The sequence below is a fragment of the Crotalus tigris genome, unplaced genomic scaffold, assembly GCF_016545835.1.
Source record: "Crotalus tigris isolate CLP2741 ecotype Arizona unplaced genomic scaffold, ASM1654583v1 scf7180000017549.6302385, whole genome shotgun sequence".
In the NCBI taxonomy this organism is placed as follows: Eukaryota; Metazoa; Chordata; class Lepidosauria; order Squamata; family Viperidae; genus Crotalus; species Crotalus tigris.
In genome coordinates, this window is record NW_024096467.1 from 3,202,558 (window position 1) to 3,225,942 (window position 23,385).

The window sequence follows — 23,385 nt, forward strand, 5'->3', positions numbered from 1 at the left end:
AAGGAGCCATAGCTTCCTCCTAGGCCAGGGGTAGGCAACCTTGGCTCTTTTATGACTCGTGGACTTCAACTCCCAGAATTCCTGAGCCAGCCATGCTGGGAGTTGAAGTCCACGAGTCATAAAAGAGCCAAGGTTTCCTACCCCTGGCCTAGGCCTTCAAAATAGAAAGTTGCAGTAGTGGGTAATGTGAAGACCTGCCCCCACGACTCAGGTGAGCTGCTGTGTCTTCCACATAGACAATACTGGTCTGTATCAAGGTATTCAGTCTTAGCATCTTTCACATGTTTTGAATACTAGGATGTCCAGCACTTCAGATCTGAAAGTGAAAAGCTACTTCAGAGCAGGTAGTGGCTTGAATATAGCATCTGATTAAAAATCCTGAAAGCATCCATGCCATTTCTCAGTTTTGGGGTGTCCTGGTTTGAAGAGTTACAGGGAGATGTTATATTTGTGCTACCATGTCTAGGTAGCCCTGGACGTACGACCATAATTGACCCCAACCATTCTGTTGCTAAGTGAAGCATTTGTTAAATGAATTTTGCCCCATTTTATGATCTTTCTTGCCACAGTTGTTAAGAGGATCGCTGTAATTGTTAAGTTAGTAACATGGTTGTTGAGTGAATCTAGCTTCCCTGTTGCTTGTAAGAAGGTCACAAAAGGTGATCACATGACCCCCGGGACACTTCAATTGTCATAAACAACTCAGTTGCCAAGCTTCCGCATTTTGATCACATGATTATGGGGGAATGCTGCAGTGGTCGTTAAGTGTGAAAAACAGTCATAAGTCACTTTTTTCAGTGCTGTTATACAGGAGTTGGCAACCTTGGTTCTTTTATAACTCGTGGACTTCAACTCCCAGAATTCCTGAGCCATCATAGCTGGCTCAGGAATTCTGGGAGTTGAAGTCCACAAGTCATAAAAGAGCCAAGGTTGCCTACCCCGTGTTATACCTTCAAAGGATTACTAAATGAACTGTTGTAAGTTGAGGTCTACCTGTAGTGCACATCTTCCAGTATATTACTCCTAGCCCAAAATCCAATATTGTTGGCATCTGTTCATCATGAACAGATAAAGCTGAAGTCATCTCTTAATGTTAGTTATGATACTCTACGAATAAGTATGGAATCTGCTCCTACCTTGATGTCACGGTAAAGTCTAAAAACATAATATTCTGTTGATCATTTTAACTACAAGCTAGATATAAAATGGTCAACAGAATATTACTTTTAAGGGGCAAATCCTGGACAATCATTCAGTTGTGTAGTTTCAGCATTATAGAACAAAGGTCAGTTTCCTTACAGCCAGGTATGGGAAGAACATTCCAATGCAGAAATTGGTGGTCCAGTTGCAAAATCCAGCAATTGCAACAGCCGCTGGGCGAGGACCTTGACTGAATAACTCTGCAACAATGAACCAGGGAATCGGTCCTGGTCCAATTTCAAAAAAAGACACAAAGAGGAAGACGGAAACCAGGCTGACATAGCTCATCCATCCAATCTTGGGCTGAAAACAAAAGCAGATGGAACCATATCAACAACATCATCAGCTTTCAGTCACAGTAAACGGAAAAACTTGAATGGCTGTCATCTGTTTCTGTGTGGCTATCTGGTCAAATATCATGGTTTTCTTAATTAATTGTTATTTTAGCCAGTGTGTGTTGGATTTTATGTCTGCAGACCATATTTATATCCCCTATAAATGATTCGAGAAGGGAAGAAATTGGAATAGTACCGTAATTCCATGCCATAGGGTAGAATTCTGGGAGTTGAAGTCCACAAATCTTAAAGTTGCCAAGGTTGAGGACCTCTGACATAGCAGTCATTTTTACTTTATTCAATGAAAGACAGCAGGTATGCAAAGGGTGAAGACTCTGAAAGCCAGAGCAGTGTCAGGTGCCATGGACAACATTGAAAGATCCTAGGGTCTATAATTCAACAACTTTTGTAGAAGATATCAAAGGATAGTAGCATTTAGCTGCTCTTATCTGGACTTGGAAGATACCAAATGTCAGCATGGTTGGTATTTGGATTAGCAGCAACTTGGGAATCCCAGGGTTAAAGGTTAGATTTAGAGAACAAATTATAATCTGGAATAATGCAGTTGCAAACAATTCCATCTACTTTCCAAGAAAGCTTCATGTTTGCATTCAAGTTGTGTCACAATGGAACGTACCAGTGTTTATCAACCTTGGTAACTTTAGAACGTATGGACTTCAACTCCCAGAATACTGGGAATGCTGGCAGTTGAAGTCCATCCTTTTTAAAGTTGCAAGGTTGAGAAACACTGCTATCCATCTTCTCTTAAGCTCTCAGAAGAGAGAGATACAGATATTACTTTTTCCTCTGTTGATAGTAAGTGTGGCACATTTGTCCAGTCCAAACTCCATTGCAATATCTTGGCTACACTTATGGACAACAGTGAGCGCCAATTCTTTTGCCAATAGTATTTTTCCATAGATCTTTTCCATATATACATATTTCAATTTCCAATTGAAGAAACACAGTGATCCTCGGCTCTCATTGCATCAGCACCTGCAACTAGATGCTGACATTTGTGCTCGTACTTTGCTGCTCTCCTCTTTCTCACTTCCTCTTGATTTGGAGAAGGGATTCACATCCCACTTAAATTACTCTAGTGAAGGGTTAGGCAACCTTGGCTCTTTTATGACTTGTGGACTTCAACTCCCAGAATTCCTGAGTCAGCATGGCTGGTTTAGGAATTCTGGGTATTGAAGTCCACAAGTCATAAAAGAGCCAAGGTTGCCTAACCCTGCTATTGTGTATCACCAGTCACAATGATGCATTGTGTATGTCAGTGGCTGAGAAACCCTAGGACAGAGGCTCTAATGGTGCAGGACAGAAGAGGGAAACTTCTGATGTTTCATCTCTACTATTAGATACATAAAATATTTACTGCTGGAACAATAAATTCTTTCTTCGGGATTGTCCACACTAATAATCTGCACTAATTTTTTTGTGGCTCTGCAAAGTTTTATCCCTTTTGATATAGGTAGATAATGTAAACTGTTTTTCTATTATTTCCTGCTTTTGTCTATTTATTATCCCATTTTACTAGTTAATTATTTTCTTGTTTACTGATATTTAATAAATATCAAGCTTTTTTTCCTAAATGAATTGAGCAGAATATGTGCTTATTCTGATGCAGATGAAGGAATTGACTGGGAGTGTGCGATTTGCAAGTTAAGTTGTCAATGACCTACAATATGATTTACACTTAATAACAGTAGCTTACTTCCAAGTAGCAGTGACATTCTGCTAGAGAGATTAGATGTTCAAACATAGTTGATGTGGACAGAACTAATAACTAAACACTTGAGACAGATATCTTACCTGAAGCACAAGCCCAAGAGTCATTGTTATGGTACACACCATCATGCCTAACAGACCGGCCATAAAGAGGATCCGTCTCCCTGCTTTCTCCACCAGGAAAAGCTGAAAGTGTTTTGGGGGGGGGGGGAGGGATGAGGAAAGAGGGAAGAAGAGGAAAGTTTTGTTGATTAAGCAGTCAACTTCAGTTTGGCAATGCAGCTAAGCTATGTTGTATCAAAGCTTCTTGCATATGTAATCCACTGGGTCCATCACAAAAACAGGCTTTGTACACAGACAGATCAACAGAGCTGAAAATCCTCTCCCTTATCAAATCATAGAGCTTTGGGGTAGCATTTTTAGAAGTTGTGTAAACAGATTGCAGTCTAGGTTGTAGGCCAAGAGTCACTTTCTACATGAGATGGATAGTTGTTTTCTGTTTTGTCACATACATAGAGGTAGAGGATGGAAACAGACTTTGGAAAAGAAGGAAATCCTCAAAAAATGTGGGGAAAAATATTTACTGATGTTTCCTTTAATCCATTTTCCATGGAGAGGACCTTTGCTGTTACAGTATAGCCCCCATCTCTGGAATTCTTTAGCTCAAAGAATACTGTATTCTATTCCTTTAAACCGGTAAACATAAATGAGGGATTGATGTTGGTGTTTTATTTTATTTATTTATTTTTAGTGCTCTGACAAATCTCTCTTGCTCTGAAGTTAGTTTGCATCTCTGATGAAGCAGAGCTTATGACTGTTTTCAAATTGAGCAAAATCACTTTTAGCCATTCAGTGGATTTTCTTTACTATCCCAATGATAACAGATGGTCTTTGAGTGGATCCTTGTATTTTAAGAGCACAATACTGGCTCAGTATGTCCAAGATAGCAGTCAGTCATCAGGTTTTGTAATAATTGACAGCCCCCTCCTTTGTGAATGTGTCCAGTCCCCTTTTAAAAACATCTGGTGGTTATAAATTCCATACTTTAAATCTTAATCTTTGGTGGGTTTTGTCTTGCAGAGAGATTGAAAAACAAAACTCTGTTGATGTAAATCAAGCATTACAAGAATACCTTTGGTCACTGGGGTTCATATTCTAAGGAAATAGAACACAAAAGTCTTGTGGGGACTTTGTAATCCTATATCATCATCTCTTGGCTGATATCCCGCCTATCGAATTGCTGGCCTAAGCACATTTTATTTTGTAGCAGCTCTTTTCTGCTACTTCAGCGATCAAAGTTCAAATAAATGGTTATGTCTACCTCTTAGTCTGGACCACCACCAGTCACTGATTTTTTTTATAAAGCTCAGATAATATCTAAAGGCTTGTAGAGAAGAATAAACACTGCCTGGAACCAGGAGAACATATTTACTACAGTTGTCAAAAGACAAAATTTTAAAACTGCTATTTAGAACCAAGATTAACAGAACACTAGGAAAACAGAAGAAAAAAATAAAGTTTATTATTCAAACTTTGGGAAAATGTCCAAGGCAATCTTGATCACTATTTTTAAAAACCTAATGTTTCTTCTTCATTTTTATGGAATCCTAACTAGATTTCTTCAGATGCAAGTCCCATTCCTTTCTGTAATGCTATATTCCTTAGGAAGAAGGGTTTTTTTTTTTACTTTTGGTAGTCTCACATTGTAACATTTCCAAGAAAGGTTGTTAAACCACAATCTAAAACCCCCAAGAGTAGCTGCATAATTGTAGAATAGAATAGAACGGAACAGAACAAAACAGAAAAAGAGCTGGAAGGGACCATGAAGGTCTTCTAGTCCAGGCCCCAAGCAGGACAACCTATACCAGGGGTGGGGAAACTTGGCTCAGGAATTCTGGGAGTTGAAGTCCACAAGTCATAAAAGAGCCAAGGTTTGCACCCCTGACCTACAGTATACCATTTCCCATGGATGAATATGTCATCAGCCTTGTTGACAATTTCCTGGCATTGAGGCAAGTCTAAAACAGTCTGGACTTTTAAAAGGAGATGAAAAAAGTGGAACACTGATAGCTTTTTTTCCCTTGCGTAAAATAAATTCACAAATTGTTAGCTGTTCTTGGACTGACATAGGCAGCTTGAACAATAGTGGAAGGGAGGGGGGGAAACTCACAAGTCCAGTCCAAACTTGTGAGTTTCCCACATGCACCCAGATGGCCAGTGCGTGATGCAGAATGCTGGACGAAAAGGATTTAGGGCAGTGTTTCTCAGCCTTGGCAATTTGAAGATGTGTGGACCACAACTCCCAGTGGGAGTTAAGGTTCACACATCTTCAAGTTTGCCATGGTTGAGAAACACGGATGCAGGACCTTAACCCATGGGGCTCATCTTAGGATAAAAGGCTTTGTCAAGCTTTTATAACTCCACCCATTGGCAGAACATGGCATTATCAATTCTACAAAAAATACAGGTAGTCCTCCTCTTATGACCACAATTGAGCCCAATATTTCTGTTGCTAAGTGAGACAGTTTTGCCCCATTTTACAACCTTTCTTGCCACAATTAACTGGATCACTGCAATTGTTAGTAACATGGTTGTTAAGTGAATCTGGCTTCCCCATTGACTTTGCTTGACGGAAGATCATAAAAGGTGATCACATGACCCCGGGACACTGCAACAGTCATAAATATGAGTCAATTGCCAAGCATCTGAATTTTGATCATGTGACCATGGGGATGCTGCAATGGTCATAAGTATGAAAAACAGTGATTAGTCACTTTTTCCAGTGCCATTCTAACTTTGAACAAAATGAACTGTTGTAAGTTAAGGACTTCCTGTATTCAATTACTATGGTTGGGCAAAATAACACTTCAGCCACCAGTTTGGACCCACATCAAGCATGATACATGTAAATTGTGCTTTCTTTTTAAAGTTACTACGGCACTAAAAAAAAGAGTCGTGATGGTGCAGTGGTTAGAATGCAATATTTCAAGCTAATTCCCACCGACTGCGGCAGTTCAATTCTGACCAGCTCAAGGTTGACTCAGCCATCCATCCTTTCAAGGTTGATAAAATGAGGACCCAGATTGTTGGGGAAAATATGCCGACTCTGTAAACCACTTAGAGAGGGCTGTAAAGCACTATGGTGTGATATATAAGTCTAAGTGCTATTGCTACTTACAGCAACAACAGTGAACACCGTGTTCACAAAGCCGACTCCTATGGTTGCGTAAATAGGCTTCTTGACATGTGCTTTGTTAAAAATATCGGTAGAGTAGTAGAAAATCTAACAAGGGAGACAAAAATAATCTGTTAGAAGTAGTGAAATCCTTTCACCACACTGTGTATGTAAGCTTGTCTCTGACTTAAATGAAATTTCAGGACGCCGATGGCACAAATTAACCAGTAGCTGTATTTATAATAACAGGTATATTTCCCAGAATATTTTAGCAATCCTACTGATATGTTGGACGTGACTTCAACCAATTCCCCAATGCTTACGGTTTAATTATCAATTGTGAAATCTATTATTGGATTGAGCACTGATGATGTTATGGAGTCAGGTAATGAAATGTCTGCAATCACATAACTAAGCTCAGAGAGAATTAAGTATTTCACACTTCAACTCCGAATTACAGATATTCATTTTTATTTATGGCATTGTCTAGAACTCCTACCTAGCTGAATAACACTCCCACATAGGTGTGTATATGTGACATAAGTAAACATATTTAATATTAATACCCATTGGCAAAAAAACTTACAGCATTAATTCCAGAAAACTGTTGAGCAATGTGAACTCCTATGGCCACTATGAATGGCTGGCGGTAGGTTGCAGTTGTAGCCAGTTGCCAAATGGAGACAGATTTTTCTTTTGACAATTCTTCTTTCTCTTTCTCCATTTCCTCAATTTCTTTGGTGGAATCATAGTTTTGTCCCCTCAGTCTTAGTAAATCTAGAAAGGAAAAGTTAAGTCTTTCTTTATGAAAAAGAGCTCTAAGCAGTCCTCATTTAATGACATTTGGGACTAGTAACTTGGTTTAAAGCAAAGCAATTGCTAAGTGAAAAATTATCAGGTGAGCCCAAACTGTGGGGAAACACAATTCGCAAGAAAGCCAAGTAAAAGGGTAAACCTTATAGCTCTTCATCCTGAACTGTGATTGTTTTTGTTTACATTCATAGGAGAAGAAGGGATTATAAGAGAGCAGTGATTTTAGGACAGGGGTCTTCAAACTTGGCCCTTTCATGACTTGTTGACTTCGACTCCCAGAATTCCTCAGCCAGGCATGCTAGCTGAGGAATTCTGGGAATTGAAATCCACAAGTCATAAAAGGGTCAAGTTTGAAGACCCCTGTTTTAGGAGCTTAGAAGGCAAACAAAAGCCTCTGGTGTGAAACTAATTATCAATTTCAGGCAGCATCTGAAGCCAGCCAGATGGTTCTAATCAATTAAAATCAAAGAGCTAAGTTTGTTAATTTGACCTTAGCAGTTTTTAGGGTTGGACTTTGCTGCAAAGAAAAGCACTTCAGGAAGAGGCAGCCTTTTAAAGCTATCTCTCCATTGTGTGAGGGGGCAAAAAATGAAAAGAAAAACAGGTCAGGCACAGGACGATGCCATATCATACTAACTGCAATAGCAAATACATGATGACAGAAATGTTGCAAAGGTTTTAAGTGTTGGCATTGGGATGCAAAGCTGATTTTTTCATCACCATTGTAACTGCAAACAGTTGCTATCTGAAGGCAGTTACTAAGCAAGAATTACCTGTAGCTCATGTATTTTTAATAGGGCATGAGAAGCATGGCTTCTCCCTATGGAAGTTCTCTGAGCAAATGTGTCATGTTATACAAGCCCATATATAACTATAGATTCAAAAAAGAAGGACTTTAGCTTCTACCTTCTGCCTGGAAAGAGAAGATCTTCAATTAATCTATATACTGAACATATAAATATCAATTTGAAGCAAGATCAGCCTATCATTGCTTCCATTTAATATTTTCTGGATGTTTTTATTAAATATGGGTTCGGCAGAAAGAACTCAATGCCTGAGGACAAGGTGTGCATACAGAAGGCCCTGTATTTAGTTCCTGGCACTTCAAAATAAAGACTCAAGTAAAACTCTTAGGAAAAACAGCCTTGTCCCTAAGAAGAATGAGATGGCCATCAGAAACAGTCGATTTGTGATTATAACAGCAGTGACTCCAAAACGATTATTTTGGAGGAACAAAAGGTGGCCAAGAACATTGAAGTGTATAGTGTAGGGGTGTCAAACTTGCAACATCACATGATGTGTTGTGAGGTATCGTGACTTTTTTGCCAGCAATGGGGTGGGCGCAGTTTCACTATGACGCATCCAGTCCGTGGGCTGGCAGTTTGACACCCCTAGTTAGTGCAGTGATGGCAAGCCTTTTAGAGACCGAGTGCCCAAAACCCGGCCTTGTCCCCACCTCCCTGCCCCTGCCAACTCCACCCCTGCTCTGCCTCCTCCACCCCGGCTCCGCGTCTGCCCACCCGCAGAGCCACCCACTGCCTCCATGGCCCGCCGCAGCAGATTGCCCAAGCAGCCCAGCAGCACCATGGTGGCCACACCCTCTGCCCAGGCCCTGCAGCATCATCTGCACATGACGGCGTGAGGGCGGAGTCTTGTCCCCACTGCCTGGCTGCCATATTCTTGGCTGCTCTGCTCTGTGCAGGCCACTCAGGGCAACTCTCCTCCAGGGGGGCTGCTGGTGAGGAAGGGCTGTGGGGGGAGGCAGGGCTGAGGCAACGGTGCACGTGCCCACAGAGAGGGTTCTGAGTGCCACCTCTGACATGCGTGCCATAGGTTCATCACCACTGGTGTAGTGTATTGCTTTATTAAGAACCAAAGTGAGACTAAAACATCTTTTTTGGGAAGAGCTTTTTCCCTTTGGAGTCATCCTTGAAGGAAAAGAACAACTTTTTTTTCTTCCTCTTCTCTGTTTGCTAGGGAATCTTTTTTTTCAGATAACAATATTATCTGAGTGGTTTCTGCTTGGTTCGATAGGAGAAGCAGAGTCTGATATTCTGTTGCAGGTAGGGGCTACTCTAGAGAATTGCCACTAGCCAGAGAAGACTCGATCTCTCTTAACTTTCTATGTTCCTAATTACATAAGGTTCCTGAAATTTCACACTGATGTTTTTTCCCTTTTCCTTTCTATTTACTCTCACTTGCAATGTGCCAGCTTTGATCTTAGCCTGGAGCATTGCCAGAATACTGCCTCCGTCCTCGACTATCTTGAATCTTGAAATACAACAACTCACTGTGGCCAACTCGCCACAGCTAACTTGCCGTGGGACAACTTACTACAGGACAATTCAACAAATACAAAAGTTAATTTCAATGGAACTGTGGCAATAATAATAAAATGAAGAAAGTCAAGAGTTACAATCATTTTGATGAAAACGAGGTCACCAAGATAAAAATAACCGAATGAAACAATGCAGAGCTGAATTGTTCCGCAGCCAGTTGTTCCATGGCGAGTTGGCTGCAGCGAGCTGTTCTAGACCCCTTGAATCTAGCCCAAGTGATCCAAATATGCTACTACCCCCACCCAAATTAGGTTCCACTTCTCATAGGAAGCCATGATCCCCATTTTCCAACATGATTTTCAGGCAATCGGAAGAAGTCTCCTTACTTTTTTGGGCTCCTTCAGCATCTCCACATTTTATGTACATGTATCTAGGACTTTCTGGACAAATTAGGAGCAGAAAAATCTGTAAGACAGCAGTACCACCTGACAGGGACAGAAGTAATGGCCAACATTTCTGTGTGCCCAACAAAATATCCAATCCAAGAACCTGGAGAAAATATAGAATAATATAAATTAATTTAAATGAAAACCTTGTCAAGTCATGACTCTTGGTATTAACAAGGAAGAGTATGTGAAGCGGTGACATCAATAAAACTTTCCTAAGGACACTTCTTATGGTTCATTTCAGTTTGAGTGGAAACCAGATGCCAATCTTTTTCTTCTGATGGTGATGTCAGCAATTCAAGAGCTAGTGTGGTACAGTAGTTGAGGTATTTGACTGAGGTTGGGGTTCAAATTCGCAGCAGTCATGGAACCTGGGTGATTTTGTCCTGGATATTATCTCTCAGTCTCACATACCTCACATTGTTATCATGGAGAAAAGTGAACAAAAGAATATGTCTTCTTGAGCTTCAGGATATAAATCTAGATGATGGTCTCAATTATTAAAAAAAATGTCTTTATGATGTCACTTTTGTTTTAAAGGCAAATACAAATGCTGTCCAGAGTTACTGGAATTTAGGCAGCATACAAGTTTATTAAATAAATAAATGAATACATTCTTCACTCAAGGATATGCTATTATAATTATCTATTCATTTGCGTGTTTGTTGTATTTATAAATTGCCTCAATCCCACCGGACTCCAGGTAGCTTATAGCATATATTTTCAATGTCTAGAGCAGTGTTTCTCAACCTTGACCATTATAAGATGGTGAAGAAGTCTGGGGAATTCTAGGAGTTGAGGTCCACCCATCTTAAAATGACAAAAGTTGAGAAACACTCTTCTATAGCAAGAGTAAACAATCTTCTTCCTATGCAAGAAAGAAGTCTTTCAGAAGTATGTATCAGGCACTGCATTCAGGAGTCTAAAGCAGGGCTTTCCAACCTTTTCACCCATTCTACCACTTTTAGGCTATGGCAACATCCAAGTACCACCAGTCGCCTAGCAAGGTTTCAAAAACTTGATGATCAAAAAAAAAAAAAAAAAGGAAAAAAGTGATAAAGTTACAGGTAGTCCTCGACTTACAACAGTTCCCTTAGTGACTGTTCAAAGTTACAATGGCATTGAAAAAAGTGCCCCCCAAGCCACAGCCGAGCAAGACACCTGCCTGCCCACCCGGCGGCGCTCTTCCTCTTGTCCAAGGTTTTCATTGTTGTTAGCATTTCTGTTGAGGATTTGCAGCAGTGGTGGGGTGGGGTGTGCTTGGTTTTTATTTCCCCCGTCTGCTAGGTGGTTGCAGCAGGTTTTGATCACTTCACATGATCCTGGGACACTATGACTGTCATAAATATGAATCAGTTGCCAAGCATCTGAATGTAAATCACAAGACCCTGGAGATGCTGCAACATTCCAGCTGATCGGCGCTTCTTCTGGGCCAGCACTGAACCCTGACATTCTGCAGCACCAGCCATCTCTCGCTCAGGCTTATGCGTTGCTGCCACTGGTTCAGCTCATTCCCCTCCCCCGCTACCACTTTTCTAGGATGGTCATGTACCACCTGCCAGGTGCCAATGTACCACAGGTGGTACCCGTACCACTGGTTGAAAAGCCCTGGTCTAAAGCACGTGAGGGGGTAGGACCACAACCAAAAGTGGCTGATGGAATCATTTTGACACAGTTTTGGTTCCTCTCTAAGACCCACTTTTCTGTATGTTGTCCTTTTTCATTTTGAGATTTGCTGTTCTTTGTCTACATCAAGAAGCAAAGGAGTAGTGTTTTGTAATGAAGCCAAAGGCTGCAATTTGTCCATGTTCATACTAGTTGTCCTCATGGCCTACTTTACACCAATCCTAATTAACTTAATATGCTCTGCTGGTTTATCTTTAGGGAATTGAACTAGAGACTGACTTCCTTGAATTGAACTAAAGTCTTTGTAACTTCATGGACATGGACAGATTTATGCCATGTTTTTGGACTTTTCTATTTCCCAGGCCACACTTTTACTCTGTGTTTTCTGATGGGCTCCTATTTAAATACTAACACTGCTTAGCTTTTAAGTCCAGCCAGATCCATTTAGTCATCTCCTGCTTCAGGCAGCATATACATAGATACATATGTACATGTGTACATGGTACATATTGGGTATTTACAGGTAAACAGACACACAGATAGGATGACACATAGACAGATGCTTTCAATCATTGTGCAATTGCACTGACATATCTGATTCACACAGACCAGCTTTGGCCATACTGCTCCAAACTGAGGGGCAGTTTGAAGACTCAGAGAGCACCAAGGACTCTAATTTTGGAGACTGTTCAGGAAGTTCCTCTATTTTTCTAAGATGCACTCAGATGGAGAAATATTATCTATTGTTTATCACATGCAACTGGTACCAATTCTTCTGATGACTTGCTGATTGCTGGGTATATTTAAATAGTTATTGTGATAATTAAAACAATATAAAGTATTAGCATTGTCAATAGGCACAGTTGTGAGTGTTTGCTATTTGCTTTCAGATATTAAAAATGTATTAAAAACTTGGAATCTTGATGTATAAATATACATAATAAATAAATGCATGCAATAACAAGATCAAGAAACTAGGAATTCATTTTTAACTAAAGTACAGATGAAAAGTCATGACAGCACAACTTAGCTACATGATCACCGACTCGTCCAATCAGTCTTACCTACCTGGCTGATGAGAATACCTATAACAACAGCCAGCTGATTCAGGGTGCCCAGAGCCCCACGGAGAGCAGTTGGAGCTATTTCTCCAACATACAATGGAGCAAGTCCAGACGAGAGTCCTGGGCAAATACAAACAAACAAGGGCACCAACTGTAGCATCTTAATCATCAGAACAATCATTTTCTCAGCTATCCTTAAAAACTCCTTTAAGTTATGAAGGAAGATCATATTCCAAAAATAATAAATAAATAAACAATATAAACATAAAAACTGAGGACTTCTTTTTCCTTTCAAGAATTTTGATGTTTCAGTAAAAAGGCACAATACTCCTTTAACTCAAGCGTGGGTCTTGGTGACTTCATGGGGTTTCTTGGTAGCAGCATATAGCTCCTTCTACTCAGAACATGGCACTGATGTGGGAAAGAAAGTGTTGTCAGATACGGGTCAAATCTGAAACACTTTCAAATTTTTCTTTATTTATTTGCTATTTCTTGATTGCATATGCCTCTATTGCTCCTTACTATTGTTACATTGGTTCTAGCTTTCCTAAGTCCTTGTATCTTCCAACACTGAACCTCTAGATGCATTTGAGCTGTTCTACTCATCTAGAACCATGCTAGAAGATGATATGTTGCCTATCCCTCTTCTACAGCTTTGGCATGATGGTCTGGTTTTATCTGCTCATATAACTGTATTGAATGCAAACATTAATTGTAAGGTCCCCTCAGCAAATGGCTATTAAATTTCCACCAGACAATATAGTCAGTTTCTGTTGTAATTCTCTCAACCAGTGACAGCTTTGGCAGTTGCTTGAGATTGCTGGATCTGGACCCTACTTCTCTGTCACCTCCTTATACTCAGATTTTTCTTTCTTGTTACGTTCATGCTAATTTCAGAAGCCAGATGATGGAGTGCATGTTTCCCCAAGAGATGATCCCTGGTTCAATCCCCAGAATAATCGGGAAAAGCCTCAACCCTAGAGAATCACTGCTCCCAGCCAGTGCTGATAATGCAGCCATGTTCCTTTTTCACTTGCAAATAATCACTGAAGTGTCAAGGAAAATCCGAGAAGAAAAGCTCCATTGTCAAACCTGACTCACTCCATAGTTGCCTGCTTTCACTTGCAACTTCATCATGGCCGTAAATTTCTAAGGGTGGAGGGAGGCTGTGGAATGCAAGTGAGCCATCTGTTGCCGGGGAAACGTTATCTAACAAGGCTGAGTGATGAAGAATGTTTTCGCTGAAGCATTCAGTTTTTCCCAAAGTAGAAGAACTGAACTCAGCTGGTGAACTATGAACTGTGAGTGGCCCGGAGGGGAAAAGGGAATTACCTATGTGAGTTTTTTCAGGAAAAATTCCAGAGTTGACTTTGCTTCTGCTGTGCCTAGATGGCTATTTCAATAAAGGTTCATCTAAGGAGCTGGGAGTTTCTTTTGTTGAATGTTCCAAATGGGACGGTTGACATCTATTGAGAATCAACTTTTAACTTACCACCATGCAAGCCTGTCAAGACTCTTCCAATAATTACCAGGATGTGGGAAGGGCCATTTTTTGCCACTACAAAAAATAAGTTCCCAGAGACCGCAAAAATATTCACCAGTAGCATGGCTCTCACTCTAGAATAACAGGAAGAGGTATATTAAACAAGGTTTAATATCCAAAATGATTTGATTTTTAGTTTAGTATCCAAAGTGACTTGATTTACTGGTGTCCAAATAGCAAAAGCATCTCCATAGTAAATAAAAAGCTGAACATTGGTGGGCAGGCAGCCTATTTTTATCAAACCTTCTCCAAATTCAGGGCTTTTTTCATAATTGCAGCTACCACTAACCTGAGTCTTCTTTGAAGACACTGGCTAACCTTGGTTAAAATTGTAGTACTTCTGTATTAACTACATCTAAAGATGCTGCTGCTGTAATTTATAGGCAGGATTTACACCTTGCCTTTCATCAGGGGTTCTTAACTGAATTGGCTAGGTTCATATATTGCACAAAACAAAAATATATACAGATAGTCCCTGACTTACAACCGTAATGGAGCCTGCCCATCACCACTATCAGTTGTGACAGCTGTAAAATGGCTTGGTCAATATATAATTTGGATTTTATGATGTGTTTTGTGGGGGTTGTTAAGTGAATGGCATGGTTGTTAAGTGATCCATGGATGCAGTTTTGCCAAAAACCAGAAGTAAATGCTGTTTTTTGGCAAAATTGTCATAAAACATGGTCATGTGACCACAGGACACTGCTAATGACTATTAGTGTAGCTGTGTTGCTGAACACCTAAAGTTTGGTCATATGACCATGGGAGTGGTAGGGAGCAACTATCAGAACTTTGAATCTGGGTCATATGTAGCCCCAAGGTAGAATTCATTGTAACTTTGAACAGTCACTAAGTCACTAGTCATAAACTGAGGACTAGCTGTAGCTTGGTAAATCATACAATCCCTAAACAGGCTTACAAAACACAGAAGGGTTTTCCCGTGCTCTGTTACTTATCAGTGGTGATTGCTTCCAGAAAATAAAACATGGATGGACAGTTTGCTATTATGCCCCTCAGAAGAAGTCTCATCAAATGGCTTTGTAGCTCAGCTGCACTGTATTTTGTAGCAGCCATCCTGTGTAAATATACCCCTATCCTCTTCAGTCCCTTAATCGTGGTTGACTCCTATTAGATTTGCACAGCCCAGATAAAGGATAGCCTGTATCAGTGCTTTGATTATTCTAATAAAGGTGAAGAGCAGACACCCTTCAGCCTGCCATCATTCAAACTTCACTTCTCTGCCTAATAAATTCCCAGAGGTACCAGTATAGGCTTTTTGCTCTGTCATCCCCTTTTCTCATTATAGCTGCTATTCTTTTCATCTTATCCAGTATGGCACTTACATTGTTTTATTATTTTATTTCCAAACTCTGCAATTTTGGGAGGGTTACACTATACAGGACTAAAAAAAATCCGTTTGAAAAATCAAACGTGGAAACCTGTTCCTGTTCTAATTGAAACTCTTCCTATTCTAATGTCCCACAGAATGTCTTTACCACTTTCCTGAAAAATGTTAGGGTGACTGCAGGAGATATGTTGTTGTCAAAAGAGGGGGCTGCCACTGAGAAAGATTATTTCTAAAATAATAACAACGGAGCTACAATCAAAGATTAAAAATTATAGCTAAAAGATGGGGAGGGAGGGAGCAGGATGTGTGTGTGGGGGGGAGATGGGATTACCTCTTAACTCATCAACCACCTCCAATGTGATGCTCCTCCATTGGGGCCTCTGGTCAACTGGCAGACCCATGTCTTTAGGCCCTTACAAAAGGTCAGAAGGGTGGGAATCAATCTAACCTCAGGGGCTAAGATGTTCCAATTGAAATTCCTTGACTGATGGGGCCCACAGCATGCCTCCTGTGCTGGTGTGGGTGGGTGGGCCAGTCCCATTGGGGGGGTGAGACAACTACTTTCCCTATATTCAGGAAATCAGCAATATGATAGACTAAGAATTTTAGAGTTCAGTACTGTCGTTAAAGATGGAACTCAACAGTGAAGAAAAACTTTGTTGAATCAAAGTAAATTTCCATCTAGTTCATTATTGTAATTTTACCAGTGATCAAGCAGACATTTTGAGAAACTGACACACAGAACATGAAGATAAATGACTTCTCTGTTCTTTGTTTTCAGGATAATTATTAAGATATATTATCTCAGTAAGCTGCTTCATTGTTAACATCAACCAAGCTAGCAGCCATTAACCTTTTATGGAAATGATATACGGATGGAGATATTCTTTGAATCCAAATGCTACATGTCCAGTTCTTTGCATGTCCAAGATGTCTGGAGAAGACCCTCAGCCTGAAATCCTAGAACAAGCCTATCTTGCTTGAACGTACTGGACCGAAGTCACTGGAAAAAAATAGTTCCATAAATATCCACACCCTGAACAATATAGAGTTTTAAAGATGACAACCTGAATTGCATCCAGAAGCTGACCGGTAGCCAGTGCAATCCTTGAAGAAAAGACATTATGTTATGTTGCAGTACCTGTCTTATGAAACAGTATAACTCCCGAAGTTTTTGATTATTTATTATCTTAAAGGATTGTTTGATACTCAGAATCACATGGCCAGTGGTTGGCCATATAAATGGAGGGATGGATGGATAAACAGACGGACGGACAGATGGATGGGTGAAGAGATGGATGGATGGATGGATGGATGGATGGATAGATAGATAGATAGATAGATAGATAGATAGATAGGTGATAGATGATAGATGATAGACAGACAGACAGATAGATGATAAATAGATAGATAGATAGATAGATAGATAGATAGATAGATAGATAGATAGATACATAGATACATAGATACATAGATAGCTAGATGACAGACAGATAGATAGGTGATAGATGATAGACACAGACGGACATACGGACGGACGGATGGATGGATGACAGACAGACAGATAGATAGATAATGATAGATGATAGATAATAGACAGATGATAGACAGATAAATGATAGATGATAGATAGATAGATAGATAGATAGATAGGTGATAGATGATAGATGATAGACAGACAGACAGATAGATGATAAATAGATAGATAGATAGATAGATAGATAGATACATACATACATACATAGATAGATAGATACATAGATACATAGATAGCTAGATGACAGACAGATAGATAGGTGATAAATGATAGACACAGACGGACGTACGGACGGACGGATGGATGGATGACAGACAGACAGATAGATAATGATAGATGATAGATAATAGACAGATGATAGACAGATAAATGATAGATGATAGATAGATAGATAGATAGATAGATAGATAGATAGATAGATAGATAGATAGATAGATAGATATTTCTTCAATGTGTCAGTGGTAGTCAGGACCCAATAAGAATGGTTTTCATTATCTCCTGAGTTACACAGAATGCCTGCTTTGTTTTTCTACCAAGACATTAAATTCAAGAAGGAAAAATAATCCTCACCGTGGCATCTTTTCCCCAATCCAGCCAACGGTGAAAGAGGAAATCATCCCGCCAACAGCAAACATAGAGACAGACAAGGACCAAAGCATCATGATCGTTGGATCTTTCAATACTTCTTCAATTAAAAAACTGCCTGAGGCATTTTTAGCACTTTCTATTTTCAGGATCTTTGCGTAGTGGGTCATTATGATCTGTGTTGACAAAAGTGCATTAGTCATTTCATTAAAAACTAAGATTATTTTTGACTGTGCATGTTTCACAACCTGAATTTGCCCATCACCTTCTTCAGGATGAGAAGTGAAACAAAGGAAAAACAAAAAAAAAGTCCAGTTACCTTTTGAAAAAGCACCTTTGGGTCTTGATTTTTAACAACTAAGAATGCCTGTCACTATATATGTCCCAAATTTGCATTTAGCCTCTAAATGTTTGGGGTGAAGGTTTAAACTGTGAATGTTTAACTGAATTTTAAGGTCTCCTGCCAAGAGGAAGGGGTTGGACCAGAAGACCTCCAAGGTCCCTTCCAACCCTATGAGTCTATTCCAGGGGTAGGCAACCTTGGCTCTTTTATGACTCGTGGACTTCAACTCCCAGAATTCCTGAGCCTGCCATGCTGAGGGGAAAGGACGAGGTTTCCAAGCTGAGCCATGCTGGCTCAGGAATTCTGGGAGTTGAAGTCCACAAGTCATGAGGGAGCCATAGTTCCCCCATGCTGGCTCAGGAATTCTGGGAGTTGAAGTCCACGAGTCATAAAAGAGCCAAGATTGCTTACCCCTGGTCTATTCTCTTCTATACTGCCCAGAGTCATTGTGTGAGAGTTGAGCAGCAGTATAAATGTGTGTAATAAATAATTTTTTTTAATAATACATACTTAAAATTGGTGTTTAGAAATTAGCAACTGAGGATCACAACTAGTACAAGAAATATATCTGAGAGTTATCTATCTCAATAGCTTTTTTTTCAGATCCCAAAGGTGCTTTTTCATGAGGCAACTGGACTTTCTTGAGGTTTTTTTTTTCTTGAAATAAAAATGATGGGGAACCGAAGAAGCTTCTTGGATGAGAAGCGAAACGTCTTCAGAGAAAAAGCAAGAAAGTCCAGTTGCTTTATGAATAAAGCACCTTTGGGATAACTATGACCCGGATGACTGAGGATATCCATAGACATTTTTTTCCAGATATCTCAACATATGGTGCTAATCTATTCAGGAAAAGGGGCTTTGTGTTACATGCAGAACAATTTAAGTTTTGTACTAATTGGGAGTAAATGAACTGTTTTAAGTCGAGGACTACCAGTATTGGCTTGGATTTAATGTAATACAAATCAACACTTAGGACTGCATCCTAAGTGCCCCATTTATTACCCCACTCTCTGCTGAAATTGGTCCCACATTTTGGGTGTGTATGAAAAATAGCTGAGAATACACCTAAATGTAGGAAGAGATTGGCAGCACTTGAATGCATTTTGTCCTTTTATTTTTCTCAAGCAAGTCAGCGCCAAATGGTGGTGCATGGCTGTAGCTTGCTCAAATCATCCTGGGTTAAAACTAAATGTAACAGTTAGGGCAGATGAAATGATGCTGAACTGACTCTGGGAGATTCATTCACTTTCACACCACAAAGAAGAAAGTGGGGTAATATATGGAGCACTTAGGATGCAGTCCTAAGTGTTGAGTTGTATTACATTAGATCAGTGGTTCTCAACCTGTGGGTCGGGACCCCATTTGGGGTCGAACGACCATTTCACGGGAGTCGCCAAACAACGCAGTCCGCCATTTTTTCCCCCTTTTCCTTAGCTGTGCTACTCCCTTTTATTCTATTGGCTTTTGAAAGCCAGTAGAATAGACTCTCTTGAATAGAGTCTAATTCTATTGGCTTTCAAAAGCCAATAGGAATTGTCCAGGCTGTCTCTGCCCTGCTGAGTCCGCCAAAAGTCCCATTCTGCAAACGGTGCTGCACCGGTTGAGTAGTCCTCGACTTACGACCAGTTGAGTAGTCCTCGACTTACGACCGGTTGGGGGGTCGCAGCATTAAAAAGGTTGAGAACCACTGCATTAGATCCAAGCCTATACTGGTAGTCCTCGACTTAAAACAATTCATTTAGTGACCTTTCAAAGTTACAAAAGGCACTGAAAATGCAACTTATGATTGTTTTTCACACTGATGACCATTGCAGCATCCCTAGGATCACATGATCAAAATTCCTGAAGATATCAAAATAGTTAAGATATCCCAAGATGAAAGAAGTGAGCCCCAGATATGGGCTCTGATATTAATGCATATGTAAATAATCAAATTGACTTGCCTGTTGAGGAGCATTGATGACCCCAATGCAGTAGCCATATTGGAAAAAACCCAACACTGCAGTAAACACGGAGAGAAACAAAGTGAACGTGACATCCTAGGAAAAAGCAACAAATGAGAGCACAAGGTCACACGGTATATTTCCATTACGGCGAGTGAAGAAGAAATCAGGTGCACATTTCAACCCTTTGCCTGGAATCCTTTGAAAAGCTACCAAAGTTGGCTTGAATGATGCCTCCAAAGATTGGCAGGATTCAGAACACTGTCAATATTTCCCTTGATTTTTAAGGAATGAAAACCAAGAAGATCCAGTTGCCTTTTGAAAAGCACCTTTTCATGATCTGGATGATTGAGAATCTCCATAGATTCAAAACTTAAATATAAATAAATAAGGTATGGCAATTATTTCAATTTGGAATATTGCCATGATTGTATTAAATAGGCAAAATATATGGAAGCTATCAAATCCAAATCACTGCTTGCTCCAAGTTGAGCATCACATTGGTGGTGACTTTCTTGAAGGGGTGGGTAAGTGCATTATTTTAACTTGCAGGAATTTGTTCTAGATTCCAGTATGACATTCCAACCGAGGATAATCCACAAGGCTATCACAATGCAGATTCATTAAAACCAGATTTTGCTGCTGGATGCACAATGAAATAATAGTGCGACTGCCTACGTATCCAACCTGGGAACCTTACTTTCTTTTATGTGCTAATGTAGCTTTTTTTGAACATTTGCTGAACATTTGGGAAAGAAAACCAGGATAGCATTCGACTAGCATGAGGTTAATTGTTCCTTACAGATTTCAGAAAAATCTCACAGTCGTACATCAGTGAGGCTCTTTACAAGCAGTCGGATAATTGTGTAGAACAGTTGCAACCAAGTGCATTATGTCCTTCCAGAGCCACATTAATTGTATATGTGTGATAAATATATGCAAGGACTGATTAATACATCAAACTGGACAGAGTCCAGCAGCTAGGACTTGTGGTCCATGAAGGACCAATACATTCTCTCTTAAATTGCCTAGGAGGAAAGAAATAGCAAAGTTGTCAAGACCTGCCAAACTACCACAAATAGTAATTGGTGGACATATTTGGTGTACTGAGTTAATTTTTGTTATATATACTTGCAAAATTATAGGATCCAACAAATTGTGGTGGTGTATGCATTCAATAAATTAATGATATCTTACCTGTTTTTATTTTGACCCTGGAGACCCCAAGGTTACCCTACTGTAATCCAGAGGGCTGCTACCAAGCAGCAGATTTTCTGCAAGCGTGAGTGTATGTGTGTTTGGAGTGTGTGTGTGTGAGAGAGAAAAACAGGTATGAGAAGTCTCAAATGGGCTGAAGTTATCTACTGTATTTTCTTTAACTCCTTACACCCTCCAAAATGGGATAAAGTGCCAGAATCTCTGGTTTCACTCACTCATTTAACTTCACTGTATCACTGTTCTCTCTGTTGCCAACATTTCACTTAAAAAAAGTCATTCCCACTCCTCTCTCTCTCTCAAAAAAAAGATTATTTATCTTTGATATGTAGACCTCAGAAGTTTGGTCTTTATGCCATGTCTGTCTGTCATCTGGAATATTGGTATATGAGGCTCTTCCTTATCTTTAAAGTAGATTCGGAAGGAACTTTCTAATAAAAAACCAGTAAGTAAATAACAACCATGCTCCTAATTTAACAACCGCAGTGATTCACTTAACAAATGTGGCAAGAAAAGTCGTAAAATGGGGCAAAACTCACTTAACAAATTTCTCCCTTAGCAACATAAATTTTGGGCTCAATTGTGGTTGTAAGTTGAAGATTACCTGTACAATAATGAAATAGTAGAGTAACCAGTTGTTATTTATAATCAATTATAAATATCCAAGATACAAATACAAGTAGTTTTTAACTTACAGCCAACTGCTTAGCAATGATTCGAAGTTATGATGAACCCCCCAAAGTTACGTATAACCCAGATTCAAAGTCCTGATGGCTAGCTCCCACCCCACAGTCATGTGATCACATTTTTGGACACTCGGCAACCAGCCCATGTTTACGACCATTTGCAGCATCTCCCAGTCATGTAACTATGATTTACAACTTTTTTTGCTGGAAACTGGCATTTGCTTACAAATGCACCATGGTGAACAATGGGTTCACTTAATGACTGCAGCATTCCCTTTGTGAATGCCACAAAAAGGTCATAAAACTGGGTGCAGTCATGTGATGTCCTGCTTAATGATGTTATGTTGTCATGTTCTAACAACTGTAATTGTAGCTGTGGACTACCTGTAACTTAATAACACTAATAAGCGACCAACCATATGTAAAATTCCCCAACAAATCATTGCCCATCATTCCCAATTGCAGGATGGTTGGAAATGATAAGATCACACACATGCAAGAAGTACCAGGTTGGATAATGTCCTGCATCATGGGTTCATTCATGGTTCATAAGGGCTCGGTGAATTTCCTAATTATTTTAGGAACTCCCTTTATTCATTTGAATAAACCTGTCTTTGCCCTGTACCAGTGATGGTGAACCTATGTCACGCATGCCAGAAGTGGCACTCAGCGGCCTCTCTGTGGGCACGTGTGCCGTCGCCCCAGCCCTGCCTTCCCCTTCATCATCAGCCCTCCCTCATCAGCAGCCCCCTGGAGGAGAGTCACCCCTGAGCGTGGCCCGTGTGGAGCAGCACAGCCAAGGACATGGCAGCTGACCAGCGGGGACAAGACTCCACCCTTGCATCCCGCCGCACGCAGTTAATGCTGCAGGGCATGGACAGAGGACGTGACTGCCATGGTGCTGCTGGGCTGCCTGGGTGATTTGCGGCAGGTTGTGGAGGCGGTGGGTGGCCCTATGGGCAGGTGGTGCAGGGGCAGTGCAGGGGTGGAGTGGTTTGGGGGCACTCAATCTCTAAAAGGTTCGCCATCACTGCCCTATACAGTCAGTGTTCTGAGAAATTATAACAGTGTGCCCTACAAGTGAAATAATAATTCACAGTTATTAAAATGGGCATAAGACCCTCAGGTCTTGGCACTTCATTCACTGAGTTGCATCATCTGCTACAAATAAGCTACTTCTTCTGTGCTCATTATGCAAAGTGGCAGCTGATCCAGACATATGCCGGCATGCCAGCTGCCAACATTGCCTACCCTTTAATGAAAGTAAATTAAAATCTGATCATTGGTCTACCAATCTAATAAATTAACTGTTCAGTTAAGTTGTTATAGGCGTTTAGCTGCTGCCTTTTCTATTTGAAGAGTTCACAATAACCAGAAAATTGGTTTTAACTCTATAATTGCTATGACATGGCAGACAATAGCAAATGTGATCCCAGCAATGACTTATTTTACATTATTTCATTCAAATTCACACTAGTTACTATATTACTGCTAGACAGGGAGACCAAATTATACC

At 40.2% G+C, this 23,385-nt stretch overlaps 1 protein-coding gene across 2 annotated transcripts in view; it reads right to left on the bottom strand.

Annotated features, from left to right (window-relative positions):
• Positions 1 to 23,385, bottom strand: part of SLC2A2 (solute carrier family 2 member 2) — a 31,922-nt gene that overhangs the window by 1,661 nt on the left and 6,876 nt on the right. For both annotated transcript variants that reach the window (XM_039338015.1, XM_039338023.1), the window contains exons 2-10: positions 19,969 to 20,064; positions 17,668 to 17,858; positions 14,162 to 14,286; positions 12,674 to 12,789; positions 9,920 to 10,082; positions 7,028 to 7,218; positions 6,445 to 6,549; positions 3,351 to 3,452; positions 1,300 to 1,503 (exon numbers count right to left, since the gene is read on the bottom strand). In XM_039338015.1, coding sequence (XP_039193949.1) covers positions 1,300 to 1,503; positions 3,351 to 3,452; positions 6,445 to 6,549; positions 7,028 to 7,218; positions 9,920 to 10,082; positions 12,674 to 12,789; positions 14,162 to 14,286; positions 17,668 to 17,858; positions 19,969 to 20,064 — 1,293 coding nt within the window. The remainder of the gene's footprint in view (positions 1 to 1,299; positions 1,504 to 3,350; positions 3,453 to 6,444; positions 6,550 to 7,027; positions 7,219 to 9,919; positions 10,083 to 12,673; positions 12,790 to 14,161; positions 14,287 to 17,667; positions 17,859 to 19,968; positions 20,065 to 23,385) is intronic.